Source organism: Adiantum capillus-veneris, chromosome 23, assembly GCF_014529385.1.
Source record: "Adiantum capillus-veneris isolate H3 chromosome 23, ASM1452938v2, whole genome shotgun sequence".
In the NCBI taxonomy this organism is placed as follows: domain Eukaryota; kingdom Viridiplantae; phylum Streptophyta; class Polypodiopsida; order Polypodiales; family Pteridaceae; genus Adiantum; species Adiantum capillus-veneris.
Genome location: NC_140953.1, coordinates 145,053,594 through 145,071,917, shown reverse-complemented (window position 1 = coordinate 145,071,917; position 18,324 = coordinate 145,053,594). Strand labels below are relative to the sequence as shown.

Here is an 18,324-nt window from a genome sequence, read left to right as displayed (position 1 = left end):
TTCAATTGCATCCCTGATGATGTGAGGATGGGAGATGGCATGTAGAAGAATGTGTCCCTAGGTTCGGATAGGCGAATGGAATTTTCTCTCTCTCTCTCTCTCTCTCTCTCTCTCTCTCTCTCACACACACACACACACACACACACACACACATAAGCACAGTCTGTTGAGTCACGGCTAGAGCTATTTCCACCCAAGCCATTATCTTTTTATCCTCTCATTACCAGCCCCAACACTGAATGGCTCGAGCAAACCCATGTACACAACACCCATCTACTACTACCAAGTGCTCCCCACCAGCGAACGATGCCTATCCCCTGTTTGCCTCTGCTTCACAACTGAGTTATTGTTGCTGAACGTTGCACGCCATTGCTTGGCCAAACATAAAAAAATACAATATCTCCATGCTCCAAAAGAGCCATGGTAGCAAAAAAATTCTACAAAGTGCAAAGAATTTTAGTGCAAAAACTTTCAAATATAGTAAATTTGCCTCTAAATGTTTTGGAAAAAAGCAAAGTATAACCAAATTGTTTAGTGTAATCCCACCTACAAATTTTAAAGATTATTTTGAGATTCTAGATTTGAAGGTGAGGCAACCTACAACGTATAGAGAAATTGAGTGTAAACACCATCATAAAGTTGCCCCTAAAATTTCTCATATATAAGTTTTTGAGAGAAGCATTCTGCCTCAATTTGATTTAGTGTAGCCCCCCTTACAATAATTGAGATTTGCCTCGAAAATTCTAATTTTCCTTTAAGCGCTCAAAAAAACTTAGATTTAGAATAAACCCACCTATGAATTTTGACATTCACCTTTAAATTCCAAGTCAATTCCATTCGAAGGCAAGATCACACGCCAAAGAAATCTAGCATAAAAACCTTCAAAAATAGCCGAGTGTTATAAGAGTTGCCTCCCATTGTCCACCTTTTCCATCGCTTGAGCTCCGCTCAAACCTTGGGCTTGCCTACCTTCTACCTTGGATTAGTCGGATCAAACTTTTTCAATTACGTCAATTCTCGATTTTGTCGACTCTGGTTTCTATAGATGTCACTTTGTCGATTGCTAATTGTAAGACCAATGCTTATTCTCCCTGTTAGGTAAAGGCGATGTGCCTGATCATGCTTTGCCCTGTGTCTGTCGGTCAGTGTCCGGCCGCCCACATTTATCTCCTTATTCTTTATACATACAAAGAATAAGGAGCTCTCACTCATTCTCACATTGTGCTCATACAGTGAGATTTGGGAGCTCCACCCACATCCTGTGTACTCTCTCTCTCTCTCTCTCTCTCTCTCTCTCTCTCTCTCTCTCTCTCTCTCTCTCTCTCTCTCTCTGTGCACAACACCGCATTTGGACACTCACATCTAGTATCAGAGCTTAGGGATTGGGAACACCATTGGAGCTTAGCGGGGAAGCAGATGGAAGTTTTCGCATTTTCGTGTTTTCGCATGGTCTACAACTTTGTAGAAGGAAGTTTCTGCAAATTTTGAACGGTTTTGAACATATGAGATGATCGACTGCGGGGTGTTTGGAAAGTTGAGGATACGATGTATGGTTTATGTGGTTTGATGCTCATGGAGACTCATGTGATTGCAGTTTGAGCTATGCAATGTATGCCTCGAGCATGTTTTTTGGTAGTCACAGGTAGAGCAGGTATCTGTGTACTAGATTTGCAAGTGTTTGCAATGATGTATGCAAAGTGTGGAGATTGGTGCATGCATTTGGAGTGTGTTTTGATGTGATTTTGCTCATGGTTTTGAGTGTGCAGTCACTTTGGTTAATGGTTCGGTAGTCGTTTTGCTTACGAAACTCTGGTGAAATTTTTCCAGTAGTTTTATGCGCATCGTTGGTGCGATCGAGATTGCGATTGCTTGTAGCACTCAAGATTTGTGGACAGTGTTTTCCTTTTTTAGTGGTGCATCGGGAGCATGTTTCGCTTTGCATTTTTTGTCTTGAGCTGTGAGTGCTCGGCCATTTGGAGCTTCCAGTTTTGACTCCCATCTATAGGTTGAGTCTAGTACTCCCATAGGAGTTGCCACTTGCAGTTGAGGACATCTTCTGCAGTGTTTTGACTTGCATACCAATTTCAACACAGCAGGTGTCTTGAGCTTTTGCTTTGTGTATGCTTTTGTGGGATAGTGGCTGGAGTTTACTCGCCATAGTTTGTGATCGAGCTTAGCTCTCACATTGACAGGTTTTGTCAGTTTGGTGTTCTTGTACCCACTCTCGCAAGAGTGAGGAGTTGTGTATGCTACGGTTTTCTAGCACATTGTTCATTCATTGACACATTTTGGCAACAGTTTTTCACTCACATATGTATGTCATTTGTGGCGCCGTTGAGTGCTACTCCGGCTAGAGCGGTTTGGCTCAGTGTGTGACTTTGTGAGGTGATTCTGGATGAGTACATTCCCGGATTGGCCATTTGGGCATTTGTTGTTGCCTCCATTGCGATTTACTGTTGAGTTTTTTGCTCCAGTTCAGGGGAGACTCTGCCGAAATTTTGCCAAATATGTGCGCTTATTGCAAAGCCTAGTGAGCTTGACCATTTGCTCACCTTCTTTGCTTGAGATAGTGGTTTGCTCTCCGGTGGGAGAGTCTTGTGATCTTGAGCATTGTTTACCATAGTTTTGGCATGGATATGGAGACACTTCAAGTTAGAGGTGATTCTCGCTCACAATTGCGACTGACATGTTGGCATTGCGGCCACGATGGGCATATTAGGTGTCATTGCTTCAGGCGTATGAGGCAACGAAAGAGGCAGACGCGTGGTGCTACTATGAGGATAGATGCTAGAGAGTATGCATGTGACGGGCATGTCACTTTTGAGTTTAGCTTGCCTTTAGACTACTTTATGTCTTGGGATAGCACATTGTCTACGCATTTTCTACTAGATGAGCATGTAGTTTTTCAAGTGATCCCACGTCAAGATTTGTTTTGCTCTTTCTCTAGTGGGAGACTTGGTTGTGTTTAGTTTGCTGATGGTTCAACATATGACATAGAGGGTGCTAGAGATGTATGCATGTCTTTACCTAGCGGTGCATTGCTTACTCTACAAGATGTACATTATGTACCAAGACTCAGCCAGAGTCTCGTTTCAGTGCGTCACTTGCAGAGTAGTGGACATTGTGTACTGCTCGGAGAGCGGTCATTTCACATGCATAGGGGATCACTGGTGATAGCCAGAGGTGCCAAGTGTGGTCTGGTATACCCTTTGCATATATTTGACACATGAGGCGGTGTAGTCTCTATGTATTTACAACCATGTTTGGAGCGAGAGACGAGGCGTGTCTCTTTTGCAGATATGCTGCATGGAGAGCAGGTTGTGCATTTGTCTTGTGGTGACGTTTACGCATACAGTGGTACCTCTGGAAATGCATAGCTTGGTCAGTCATCAGTTGAGATGACATCAATTCAGCCAGAGATCGATGCATTGTTCTATGATGCATTTGATACGTTTGAGGGCGACACTGTCCTTCAAACAGTTGTGTGTGATTGCAGTGGTGCTGATTTTTTGATTCTGCAGTCATTCTCAGCAGATATACCTTTGCCAGACGATGTTGACATGGTGATGCATAGTAGGGTGGTTCCTGATTAGGATGCATATGGCACTGAGGTTGCTGACAGGGATAGGTTGGCACACATGATGCATGTTTCGTCAGCTTTTGGGTCTCTCATGTCTGACCTTTTGGCCTTGAGACCTGATCTTGCTTATGCGGTTGGTGCATTTGCAGTGGGAGTTGTCAGTCGTGCGATGACCGACACTGTCATTGTCCATTGTGGAGAGACATGCAAGTCATCACTCAATACCTACATCAGGAGTGTCACCGTAGCTCTAGCCCTAGTGTTATGCATGTTGCATCTACACTAGAGCGGTTACAGAGTGAGCCAGTGGACATAGGTTGAGAGCCGTCTTCTCTCACCTCTTGTATATACTAGTTGTAGGCTAGTCTTCTCGCTACTTATTGGCACACAACCTTTAGTGGGAGAATGTTAGGTAAAGGCGGTATGCCTCACCGTGCTTTGCCCGTGTCTGACCGCCCACATTTATCTCCTTATTCTTTATACATACAAAGAATAAAGAGCTCTCACTCATTCTCACATTGTGCTCATATAGTGAGATTTGGGATCTCCACCCACATCCTGTGTACTCTCTCTCTCTCTCCCCTTCTCACTCTCCGCACATGCACCGCATTCGTGCACTCACACTCCCTCCCCTCTCTCTATTGTAGGTGTGAGAACCCTCTTACCCCCCTCCCCTCTCTCTCTCTCTCACACACACATACACACACACACACACTCGCATATGTTAGCGAATGGCGCTCTCTCTTACTCACTCACACATGCTCTCTCTCTCTCTCTCTCTCTCTCTCTCTCTCTCTCTCTCACACACACACACACACACACACACACACACACACAGAGGTTGAATTGAATGGACCATTCTCTATTTCTCAACAATCTCACTCACACACAAGAGCTTGTAATCAGCAACATCGCATTCTCTCTCTCTCTCTCTCTCTCTCTCTCTCTCTCTCTCTCACACGCGCACGCATGCACGCATGCACGCAATGTGTGCACCACAACAAATCACTAGACTTCCATCATTGAGCCGTCGAGCTCATTGTGCTTCATTAATGCAATGTAAAAGTGGAAGGCCTTCATGCAATGCTCTAACACCTCAACGAATGGCACGTCGACTCTGTTTCTCATACATATTAATCGCTAGACTTCCATCGTTGAATCGTCGATCTCGTTGTGCTTCATTAATGCAATGCAAAAGTGAAAGGACTTTGTGCAACGCTCTAACATCTTAACGAATGGCACGTCGACTCCGTCTCTCATACACACACACACACACACACACACACACAAAGGTAGCGGGTCTCTCTCTCTCTCTCTCTCTCACACACACACACACACACACACACACACACACACACACATAAACACAAACATGTGTATGCAAGTGTTGGCATCCAAGCATTGTGATCGAAGATCACTTACAACATGGAAGATTCGTGCAAGCTTCCAAAGAGAGGTTTATTGGGTGACGTAGAGGGAAGTTCTTTATAACCTTCAAAATTGAATTGAAGCCACCCCTCAAATGGCTTTTATAAGTAAAAGTAGTCAGAGTGATCTGTGTTGAAATTTGAGGGCTCGAGTGAAACTCCATGGCCTCTCCATAAGTATGATAAATGTAGTACTAAGCTCACTTTACTTTACATTGGCATGACTTGAAAAGCCTTTTCATTTTCTACCATCTTAGTACTTACCCTTCACTTTTAGATTTCAAATTAAATTTTTCAAAAGGATCTCTTTGAAATGAAATGAAGAAGAGTGTGACATGTGGAGGGTCTCTCATTTCTTGAAAATTTAAAGCTCCATTATAAAGAGTATAGAAGTCAGTGAGACATAGATTTGAAGATCTATAATCTCTTAGAATGATTGGAAATATCTTTTCATGTGAAACATTAAAATCTTATTTACTTGTTAGCTTTTTAAAAAACGCCTTAGAGGAGAGTTCAATTAGGCATACTTTCAATGTTTTCAGTCATGATTGAGACCTACCTTAAATGCTATTTCTTTTCAAATAAATTAAGTAGATCTTTTTATTTCACCTTTCATTTTGCATCCTCGTATGGCTTAGACTTTTCTTGCATTCTATTCTTTGAAAACACTAAAGTGAAGCTTTACCTTGCATAATTCTAGTAAATTTTTATAAATACACACACATACATACATACATACACACACACATTAATGAGAAAACCATGAAAAATCAGTCGCTTAATAAGAGAGACACTCTCAAACAATTCTCCACCTTATATAATTGAGATCAAACTTAACCTAATGATTTTATCTCTCTCTTATTGTTTTAGAAAGCTATCCTTTGCAACAAGAAACGAGGGCGTGCATTGATCTCTGGATCTATAGCTTCGAGGCCAATAGTATAACCAGCTGATCAATATAATATCACTCACTATTGTGAGTTCAATGAGAAAAAACAAGGTGAAAATTCAATATGGCCTACATAAGGCCATGAGAAGAATTTAATAACAAAAGGTTTCTTTGTGAAAGAAAACAAGAAAGTGATATTAACTTTTTAAAACATTTATTATTACAATAGAATATTATATTTTTTGAAAAAAATGTAATAATAAACTATTTTAACTACAATATATTCAAAATACATAAAGAGTAATGCTTGAAAAAAAACGCTTGGAAGCATTGTAACAAATAAGAAGCAAAAAAAGTGAAAGGGTCATGGTGGCTTTCTAAGAAAGTGATAAAGTCATTAGGTTGAGTTTAAGTAGAATCAATATTTGGGAAAGGATTGTCACAACTTAGCCTTGAGCCGGTTGAAAACCGAGACTAGCCGGTTGCAAACCATGGTAAAGGCAATATAAGGGAAGTATGTGCCACTTCCCCCAACTTGCGAGCCCCGTTTTCATGTGATTCTTCGCGTCTTTTGTATTCGGCACTTTCTTATGATATTGATCATTCGTTCGCGTCCCTCACTCTCGTGTCCCTCCTGCGTTCAGTTTTCAAGTTGCGTTCTTGTGTATGCGTTTGCTTGCCTGCAGGTCCCATTTGCAACGCAGGTGAGCCGATGCGGCCCCTTTTCACCGACGCCCCGAACGAGGACGTCACACTTGGTATCAGAGCTTCGGCTCGAGTCCCCGCCGACCCGACGTCGACCTGTGGCCCGTGGTTGTCACCACATTCTCGGCCCGTTTGCCCCGTTTGGCCACGTTCCTCCGCGTTCTTGGCCCATCCCTTGCGTTTTCTCCACGTTCCCCACCGTTTTTTGCCGTTTTGCCCCGTTTGACCCGCGTTCTCCGCGTTCTTGGCCCTTTTTGCCCCGTTCCTTGCGTTTTCTCCATGTTCCCCATCGTTTTTCGTCGTTTTGCCTCGTTTGACCTGCGTTCTTTGCCGTTTTGCCCTGTTTTGCCCCGTTTCTCCACGTTGTTCACCGTTTTTCAACGTTTTACCTCGTTTTGCCCCGTCTTACACCGGTTTTCATCGTGTTTGAACCGTTTTTCACGGTTTTCGTCGTTTTGGACCCCGTTTTGCGCTGTTTCATAGTTTTCGACGTTTTCAAGCCGTTTTCTCGCAGTTTCTCAGTTTTCGACATTTTTGAGTTTTCTTTTCGGCTTCGGCCACAAAAGTACAGGAATGGCTGGAGATCAAGAATATGACGACGAATACAGGACCGAGCCTGATTTGAATAAGAAGGAGAAGAAGAAGAAGGAAACGAAGACACGACAAGATGCCCAAGACACAATAGAAAAGAGACTGGAGGCACGCATCATGGCCTCCGTGGAACAACAGATCAACTTGATGTCAGCTAACCTGGGCGACCTGATTCAAACACAGCTAGGCCAGCGATACGAAGACCGCCTAGACACCAGTAATGTCAACACACGACGTAACACACAAAGACGACCGCGGCCCGAAGACGAAGATTATCAGGATGATCAAAGTGAAACACGCTACTACAACCCTGACAGACATCTAAAAGATGAAAACAGACTGGAAAAATTCAAACCCATTCCCCCAGAGAAATACAAAGGCCACCACACCTCACTGTAACTCAACAAGTGGTTCAGCGAGGTCGAAGACTACATGCAGTGGAACAACATAGGCAGACGCAGATGGGTGCAAGTGGCCAAAACCTTCCTGGCCGATGACGCCTATGTATGGTTCCTCAAGGAACAGCTATCAAAGCACTGGGAGGACCTACAAAGAGACATGCTCAGCTACTTTGTCCAAGAGAATGAGGGCAACAAAGTCAGAGATTCGTGGCGCGATCTACGCCAGGACGGCCACATATCAGAATACATTGTCAAATACCGTCAACTCATGCTCCAACTCCCATTAATGCACACAACAGACAGGCTACATGGGTTCCTGTACGGCCTTAAGCCCTGGGCCCGTCGAGAGGTAGAAAAACAGAATCCCAACACCTGGGAAGTGGCCGCCAATATGGCAGAAAAGCTACGCGACACAAACCCCACACCAGGTTTGCCTCCAAATAACCCTCGCCCCAACAATTTTGCCCCCAACAACTGGTCTAACCCACTCGTCGGGCGAGGTCGCGGATTTGTACACAATAACAGAAGCAATGAACCACGCCCACCACCACCCAATTCCAACCCGGGATTAGGCCGCGAAAATGGAGCCTTAGCCCCCCGTAGCTATTTTGCTAACAATTCTTACAGCACCACATCCACCAGTTTTGCCCCCAACACTTACCACGGCAATAATAACAATCCGCACCACGATCGCATCTGGTGCAGTGACTGTCGAATTGCTCATGGCCCCAACTACGCTTGTGTGCGCAAGCGCAATCATGCCTCATCATCATCTAGCAGGGCCAACACCATCCAAATTGAAGAACCACCCTCCCCCCCCCAAAGAAGAATCGAAGAAATGGATGACCCTGCGGCTGACCAACAACTTCGGATTGGAGCAGTATCCCTCCATCCTCAATGCATGGCAGCAGCTATCACGGACATTCAGAACTTATATGTCCAGGCAACAATTGAGTCCCAGCAGCAATGGATCATGGTAGACTCAGGCGCTACACACAACTTTCTATCCCCGCAGTGCGCCGCTCGCCTGGGCCTACGCCTCACCACCGTAAATGAAACCACTGTCAAGTTTGCCCAAGGAAAGGATAGCAATGTCAAGGCAGCCCGTCAAGTCAGGATTGAGATGGGTGAATTCACATGTCGACTTGACTTCATAGTGGTACCAATGGACGACTTTGAGGCAATTATTGGTCTCTCCTTCAATGATAAGTATCTCATTGCACTCCTAGGCATGAAGGTGGATCAATTACTGCTGAATAATCAAGGCAAAGCAGTGACAGTACAAGGCGCCAGACTCACAACGAAGCAGGCATTCACACGTCAGGCGCATCTTCAAACCAACCCCCCCCCCCCCCCCCCCCCCCCCCCCCATCAACCGCCAAGACCCTGCGCAGTTAGCAGCGATGAAAGGTAAATAGAAAGTCCCAGAACACTCGTCCCCCAAACTCAACCTCATGAGTGCAAAGCAAGCAGAGCGGGCTCTCAAGAAAGGAGCTCAGGTTCACCTCTGCATCATGCAAGCAAAGGAGCAGCCCACAGCAAGGCTCAACTCTATCACCATCGAGCAGGCCAAAGTGGGTGATCCCTCACTTACCCCCATCCTCCAGAAGTACAAGGATGTCATGCCCCCAGAACTCCCCCCTGGCCTACCCCCTCCCCGTCAAATTCAACACGAAATTGATCTCATCCCAGGGAGCACACCCCCGGCCAAGGCCCCCTACCGCATGAATGACATCGAGCTAAAAGAGCTCAAGAAGCAACTCCAGGAATTGGAGGATCAAGGTTTCATCCGGCCCAGCAGCTCTCCTTTTGGGGTCCCAGTCCTATTTGTCAAGAAGAAAGACGGCTCGATGCGACTATGCGTGGATTATCGGGCCCTCAACAAGATAACTATCAAGAACAGGTACCCAGTTCCCCTCATGGAAGATCTTCTGGACAGACTACAGGGTGCCCAATACTTCACTCGCATCGACCTCCGCTCAGGCTATCACCAAGTCCGCATTGCCTCTAAAGACATCCCGAAGACCGCCTTCCGCACACGCTACGGCTCCTGGGAATGGATGGTCCTGGGGTTCGATCTCACCGACGGTCCTGGCACTTTCTGCAGAATAATCCATGACAGTTTCCGCGACATGATAGATGATTTCCTCATTACTTACATTGACAATCTACTCATCTACAGCAAGACTTTAGAAGAGCACCAGAAGCATGTTGCCGCAGTCCTCCAACGCCTCCGCGAACACCAGTTGTATGCCAAGCTGGAGAAGTGTGAGTTTGCTGTCCAGAAAATCGAGTTCCTTGGCTTCATCGTCACGTCAGAAGGTATTATGGTGGATCCCAAGAAAGTCGACGCCGTCATCAAGTGGGCTCTCCCGACATCCATCAAAGAAATCCGAGAGTTTGTGGGCTTCTGTCAGTACACACGTCGCTTCATCCGCGACTTCAGCAAGATCGCTGCATCACTCACAGAGATAACCAAAGGCCACAAACCCTTTCAGTGGACCTCCACAGAAGAAGAAGCTTTTGAGAACGTGAAGATAGCCATGTGTAGTACACTCGTCCTCCGACTACCCAACTTCACCAAACCCTTTGAGAGCTCTTTAAGCTGCTAGGCACCCAGCTACGCTTCTCCTTCGCCTACCACCCCGAAACAGATAGGCAAACTGAAAGAGTCAACCAAGGCATCAAAGACTACATCCGCAGCTACATCAAGGTAGATCAGAAGGACTGGTCCGAATACATGGACGTCCTGGAATTCCACTACAACAACTCCATCCACAGCAGCACTGGCTATACCCCATTCGAGCTCTCCACAGATAAAGAAGTCATCACCCCTCTAGCACTGGCAATCGGCGACGTGCATGCCCAAGATCTAGAATGTGAGGAATTTCTTCAACAATGGCAAACGCGCATGCAACGCGCAAAGAAAAGCCTCGAGCAAAGCAAGGTTCGAATCACCAAATACGCCAACCAAAAACAACGGCCTGCCGAACTCTTCCAAGAAGGCGACCTGGTCCTCGTCAGCTCCCAGAATATCACCCTCCCTCAAGGCCTCTCCCCGAAGTTCAACCACCGCTACTATGGGCCATACCAAGTGCTCAAGTCCTACAACGATATCACCTACAAGCTGGATCTCCCATCACACATCAACATCCACAACGCCTTCCATGTAAGTCTACTCAAAAGGTTTGTGCCGGATAACACCTATGGTAGAAACCTCCCCGAATATGTAAAGGATGGCCCGCCACATGAGCCGGAGGCCATCCTAAAGTCGCGTTTTGGGCGCCGGGGACAACTCTTCTATGTCAAATGGCGCAATCGCCCCATGACGGAATGCACTTGGGTACCTGAAGAAATCATGCTTCGACTCGGAAGACCCCTTGTGCTGTGCTTCTACAACTTGCCAACTGAAGAGGAGGACAACACACCACATGAAAACAACATAGAGTAGTCCTCCCCCCTCCACTTGTAACTAGCATCACCCTAGGTAGCTAGACATTTTTGGCAACACTTCACTCCCCCCTTGTAAATATCCGCCCCAAAACCTCGGCATCAACTTTTGTATCGGCACCTCTCAAAACCCTGGCTTGACATGGGCGTCAAGCACTCTCAACCCGGGGGTGTATATAAGGGAAGTATGTGCCACTTCCCCCAACTTGCGAGCCCCGTTTTCATGTGATTCTTCGCGTCCCTTGTATTCGGCACTTTCTTATGATATTGATCATTCGTTCGCGTCCCTCACTCTCGTGTCCCTCTTACATTCAGTTTTCAAGTTGCGTTCTTGTGTATGCGTTTGCTTGCCTGCAGGTCCCGTTTGCAACGCAGGTGAGCCGACGCGGCCCCTTTTCACCGACGCCCCGAACGAGGGCGTCACAGGCAAGAAAAACACAAAAAATATGTGAGAAAATAGTTCAAATTTCTTGCAAATTTTAAATTTATGGTAGTAGTTTCGGTTTGCTTCTTTGTGAGGAGGAAACTTGGCCAACAGCTACTTAATAAAAGAGACTTTCTTATATATTGACTAGACTTAATTTATAGAATGCAAGAAAATCAAGTCATGTGAAGCTGTGAAATGAAAAGAACTCATCAATATATATGTGTGTGTGTGTATAGAATTTACTAGAATTACGCAAGGTACAGCTTCACTTTAACATTCTAAATTAGTAGAAAGCAAGAAAAGTCAAGACATGTCAAATGTGAAATGAAAGGTGAAATATAAAGATCCATTTACTATTTTAAAATTGAAATAACATTTAAGGTAAGTCTCAATCAACACTGAAAACATTGAAAGTATACCTAGCCCAGCTCTCCTCCAAGGCTTCTTTTAGAAAGCCAAAAAAGTGAAAGAGGACAAAAAAGATTATGTATTACCCAATATTCATTGGCCCTCTTTAAACAGAGAAGTACACAAATGTCAACACCTCTCATAAACACCTAAAACACTATTAAAAAAGTATAGCTTTTACCATGTGACACTAATCTTTAAATTTTATCGAATGATCAATAATTGCACCAAAAATCCAATGCTTTATTAAGGACTCCTTATAGTGTCACAAAGAAGTCTTTTATTATTGAATTTCTCATAGTGAACTTTTACCTTGTTTTAAGTTTGTCAAAAGATCGCTTCATTTCATGGTCTTACAACATTACTCGATTTCCTTTCCATACAATTGTTTTAGAATGCCCGAGTGAACCTTCATCTTAAGTAATTCCTTTTTGTATGATTGTTCTAGAATGCCCGAGTAAAAGTTCACCTTGTTTCACTTTTTCAATGTATCCCTTCATGACTTGCTTTTCATTATAATGTTTTAGAATGTCAACGTGAATCCTTTTTTTTGCTTTCTAAAAGAAACCTTAGTGTTGTGTTGGGTTAGGGAGACTTTCATTGTTTTCTGCATGATGGACACTTACTTTAAATGTTTATTTCACTTTCATTTCATATCCTGACATGTCTTGACTTTTTTTGCATTCTATTGTTTTAGAATGTTAAAGTGAAACTTACTTGCATAATTCTAGTAAATTCTATGAATACACACACACATATATTAATGAGTTTTTTTAATTTCACATTTCATTTCACAGTCTCACATGGCTTGCCTTTTCTTACATTCTATAACTTAATTCTAGTCAATATTCAGGAAAGTCTATTTTATTAAGCGGTCGTCGATTGAGTTTCTTTCCCACAAAGAAGCAAATTGGAAATACTAACATAAATTTAAAATTTGTAAGGTTTTTGAACTATTTCTTCACATATTTCACCAGTTTTTCTTCCTTATACCATTTGCAACCATGTAGTCTCCATTTTCAACCGGCTCAAAGCTAGTTGAGGCAATCCTTTCTTGAACACTGATTCTATTTAAACTCAACCTAATGATTTTATCATGCTCTAATTATTTTAGAAAGCCATCGTGATTCTTTCACTTGTTTTTTTGCAACTCACAATTGTGAGTGAATTATATTGAGCAGCCAAAAAAATTACAAGGTCATACTCTTGTTGAGCCATGACATCATCCAGAAACTATAATTACATTAGGACAGCCTTCCCCACCAACCCGCTGCCTCTTCCTCGATACACATGGTCCAAAAAATTATCCTTTTGAGATCTTTACGCCGTCCTAGGCATTCCATCTGCTGACAACAATGCACAAGTAGTCCTAGACCAATCCTCTGAGTTTTAGAATGTCAACGTGAATCTTCACCTTGTGTTTGATATTTTCGTTGTAAACGAGGAATCTCATTTAAGAGTCTCAAATGGCAATACACTTATTTTGGTAAAGACAATACATCCAATACTATTGTGAGTTTGAAAAAAAAAAAACTCAAATGGTTCCATTTCATGAATTTGTTATTATTTCCTATGCTAATTAGGCCTACCTTATTTTAGTTTGTGAGAGGGCTCTTACACTTAACGGCCTCTAGTATTACATATTTTAGTTATAGGATCAGCTCAGTGTCCATCTCATTTTGTCTTGCATAAGAGGCAAGGCCAATCATTACTTTGACTTTTTGGCTTAGCTAAAATTAAAAATAATTTCTTTGCCTTTTTGGCTTAACTAAAATTAGAAATAACAAATTTTAACTCTATGCGATTTCCCATTGGTGGCAGAAGAATGTTGTCCCTTAGCATTTATTCACAACTTTTTAAAAGGGAAACTTCCAAGGCAAAATTCTTGGAACTTGAAACATTGAAAGCACTTCATTATCTTTTCAAAGGGTAAAAGTTCAAGCATGAAAAGATGGTTTGTAAAAGTGCTATATGTTCCTGTCCAAAGGAGCTAGTTTGGTTGGTTGAGCACTCATCCTTCATGACCCTGGTTATGGGTTCGAGTGTGGTTAGCGACCCTGACAACGCTCACAAACACTCATTGTATCATGCAAACGAGAATGCTTGTGTTGCTACAAAAAAAAGTGCTATATATTCATGTAATCTCATTCTTTCTAAACCACTCATTGGTATTTTCCTAAACTTATAGAACACCATCCAATCAATTATAAAAAAATCATAAAATAAATTGCATACAAATGCCTATAATCTTTCACATATTTTGTGGTGATATGAAGATGTGTTGCTACAATTTGAAAGATTGTAACATGGTCAAAAAAATATATTACAAAACTAATGGTCCAATTACAAATTATCTTTTCAAGATATAAAAATTCAAGCATGATTAAAATAGTATGTAAAAGTGGCATATGTTCATGAGTCTCACTTCTTCTAAACCACTCAATCTTTCCTTCCTAAGCATATGGAATAACATCCAATAAATTATAATTGATTGATCAAATAAATTGCTTACGAATGCCTAAAACCTTTTACACTCTTTGTGGTGATATCAAGACTGTGTTGCTCTAAATATAAAAGCTTTTTTTTTTTTCAAAACTCACAATTGCAAGTGACTGTATTATAAAGTTACCAATAGATATACAAATCAACCTCAAACTCAGGCCGAGCTTTGAGGGATAGAAGGTTACATCCGAGCTTAGTTACAAATACCTAATAGCTTACTATTGCGAACAACTCAATCTTTTAAAAAGCAAGGCTCGATCGGATGGCGAGGGTTTCCCTAAGCCAATCATTCAAGCTATGCCTTTTCCTATAGCCACCAAATTTTACTAATTATTACATTTTCATGAGTACCAAAGTCATTGTGATGAATGCACATGTTTTTGTATAGGTAAGTTTAAAAACTATGGACGTGTACATAGATAAGAAACGTCATTCATTCAAACAATTCTTCTCAATTTAATAAATTTTTCTTTGATAAAAGTCTACACTTTGTTTTGTTTTTTAAAACAAGCCTTAGTGATTAGCCGGTGTAATTCAGTTCTGTGATTTTCGTGGCACCTCTTGGTTAGTTGGTGATCTATTTGGGTTGTATCTATGTTCTTCTAGTTGACTATCTGTCGGGTTTGAGATGCCCTGGCTCGAGTGTTAGTGAAGAAGGGAGTTAATCATAAATTTGAATTTTGCATGTGAAGCATCAATTCTTTAGTTGACAAATGGGTCCTTTCAAATTTTATTTTATTTTTTGTGGCTTCCCCGTAGCATTGTTGTGCTTTTGGAGGCTAACTAAAATTATGAAAAACATACTATAGCTCTATAAAAGATTCTATTGGTGGTTGAATAAATTTTCCAGGGAATTTTGAAGGCAAAATCCTTGGAACTTGAAAGGCTTGAAAGCACCATATTATTTTCTCAAAGTGTAAAAGTTAAGGTACCATAAAAAACAATATGTAAGAGTTCTATATGTCGATAAAGTTGCATGTGGTTTTGCTCATTATAGTGGGGCGACAAACGTTTTCATGGTGGTAGCTGCAATCACTCGGTGGCACCTCGACATGCATGGTGGGTTTGATGTTCATTTTTGCATGGAAACTTGTGATGGAGCTTGGCTTTCCTCCCTAGCCTGCTTCTCTGTAGTTCGGTCCGATTTGGTTTTTTGTATGCAAAGAAGGATCATACTCAAGGACTCCTACCCGGTTTGTCCTTGTTGAGGTGATGCTATGAATCTTTCTATGCATTTTTTGTTTTGCTGGCTGGTTTGGGCATCGTCGATTTAGTGCGAGGGGATCGGTTGTGGTGGCAATCTCTCAGATCATGCTCAAAATTATGTGTAAAAGTTCAGCTCTTTGGACTCATAAGTGTTTGGTTTTAGATGCTCTGGCTCTTTTTGGTTTTTAATATAATCACCCACAACGTGTGAGTATTATATATAAAAAAAGTTCTATATGTTGATGTATTCTCACCTCGTTCAAAGCACACATTTATTTTTCTGTAGTTTTATAGAATGTCATTTATTAAAATATCGAAGGTTCATAAATAAGTTGCATACAAATGCTTTGTAGTGATCAAGGTTACATTACTACAATATGAAACTTAGATGATTATTTCAATTTTACGAATACAAACCCATGTATTCAATTTGAATCAATTTCATGAAAACCTCCCATCTATTCAATTTGAAGTAGCTTAAAATTTTCAAAGAAGAAGAGACCCTCCATGTGTCACACAAACCCATCTATTCAATTTGAAGTAGCTTAAAATTTTCAAAGAAGAAGAAACCCTCCATGTGTCACACAGTTAGTTCATTTCAAAAAGAACCTTTCAAAAACTTTTAATTGAAAATGCAAAAGGGAAGGGGAAGTACTAGAATAGTAGAAAATGAAACGACTTGAGGGAAAGTCAAAAAGACTTTACTACTCTATCTAAATTTATAATACTTAAGTTTATAATTTTTGGGAGGCTATTTCACTTAGCCCTACATTTCAAAACTGACCACTAATTACTTTTATTTGTGAAAATTATTTGAAGAGTGGTTTTCCTTTACATTTTAAAGGCCATAAATATTTTTTCTCCATGTGTTGCTCAATACATCTCTTTTCAAAGGTTTGCATGGACCTTCTATGTCGTAAATGATTTTTGACCTCGATGTTTGAAGTTCAAAAGCTAGATGTATGTGCGTGTGTGTGTGTGTGTGTGAAAGAGAGAGAGAGAGAGATAAGAGACAAAGTCGACATGCCACTCCCCGAGGTGTTGGCGCATTGCACGAAGGATTTTCACATTTGCTTTACATTAATAAAGTACATTGAGCTCGACAATTCAACGATAGGAGTCCAACAATTTGTTATGGATGTCCTGCATGCATTGTGTGTGTGTGTGTGTGTGTGTGTGAGAGAGAGAGAGAGAGAGAGAGAGAGAGAGAGAAAGAGAGAGAGAGAGAGAGAGAGAGAACGCACGTGTAAGTGAGTGCAAGAGAGAGAGCACCATTCACTACAACATGTGTGAGTGTGTGTGTGTGTGTGTGTCTATGAGAGAGAGAGAGAGAGGGAGAGAGAGAGGGAGAGGGTAAGAGGGCTCTCACACCGGCACTAGAGAGAGAGGGGAGGGAGAATAAGCATTGGTTTTACAATCAGCAATCAACAAAGCTAAAATCGATGAAATCCACAATCGAGAATCAAAAATAAAAAAATTGACATCGACATCTACGAAATCGAGAATATACAAAATTGAGAGTTGAAGCAATTTAGAAAGTTCAATCCGACAAATCCAACGCAAAAGATGTGCAAGCCCAAGGTAGGAGCAGACCTCAACAAACGGCAAAGGTGGATGACGGAGGAAACTGCGATAATTCTCGGCTATTTTTGAAAGTTTTTACGTTAGTGCTCTCGCCTTTGGGTTGACTTGGAATTCAAAGGTGAATCTCAAAATTTGTAAGTGGCATTATTGCACTAAATCTAGGTTTTCTCAAGCGTTTAAAGACAAATTAAAAATTTTGACGCAAATCTCAAAATTTTGTAAGGGGGGTTACACTAAATCCACTTGAGGCATATCGCTTTCTCCTAAAAACTTAGAAAACTTGCATACGAGAAACTTTAGGGGCAACTTGATTATATTTGAAAGCTTTTACACTGAATTTCCCTATACTTTTAGGTTTCCTCACCTTCAAATCTATAATTTAGAGATAAATTAAAAAATCTACAGGTGGAATTATACTAAATTGAGGATTTATCAAGCATTTGGCTATAGTATACCTTTTTTTCAAACATTTTAGAGGCAAACTTACTATATTTGAAGGTTTTTGCACTAAACTTCTCTACACTTTGTAGCTTCTTGAAACATTAATTTATCTTCTCTAAACTTTGTAGTTTTTTTTTTTTTTTTTAATGCTCTTAAGAGCGTGATTTGAATTAACTCGAAAAGAATACATGTAGACCTTGGCATATCCTTTGCACAGGGGTCTTCAATCAATACAACATATTCACATTGTGACCCAAAACATACCCGAACATTTTTACAAGTACACTATATTTCTATTAAGGACCTATCTTCTTCTTCTTGAAAAGCTGCTTCCTCCTGCTTAATAACAGCCATTCACAATTAGACATAAAGCTCAAAAAAATTAGATGGGATTATACTTAACGTAAGTTTTTTCCTCCAATCGTTGTGGGTGTCCTAACATTCAAATTAAAACTTACGAGTGTGTGGTCCTTCCTATGGATGGAGAGAGAGAGAGAGAGAGAGAGAGAGAGAGAGAGAAAGAGACCCTTTCTTGGCACCCAATCCACTCTCTTTCTTTCTTTGCTTTGGTCTCCCCTCCCCCCCTCCTTTTCAAACCCTTTCCTTATGTCACGTGGCAAGGGCCTCCAAGGTGCATTAGGTATATTTGCAAAAATTTGTAGGTGGGATTATACTAAACCTAGGTTTTTCTTGAGCACTAGGGTACACAATAG

At 41.7% G+C, this 18,324-nt stretch overlaps 1 protein-coding gene across 1 annotated transcript; it reads left to right on the top strand.

Annotated features, from left to right (window-relative positions):
* Positions 1-7,624: 7,624 nt before the first annotated feature.
* LOC147428759 (uncharacterized) lies at positions 7,625-11,044 on the top strand. The gene is made up of 3 exons (XM_086496893.1): positions 7,625-8,912; positions 9,022-10,005; positions 10,206-11,044. The coding sequence occupies exons 1-3, from the start codon at positions 7,625-7,627 to the stop codon at positions 11,042-11,044; spliced, it is 3,111 nt and encodes a 1,036-aa protein (XP_086353019.1).
* The last annotated feature ends 7,280 nt before the right edge of the window (positions 11,045-18,324 follow it).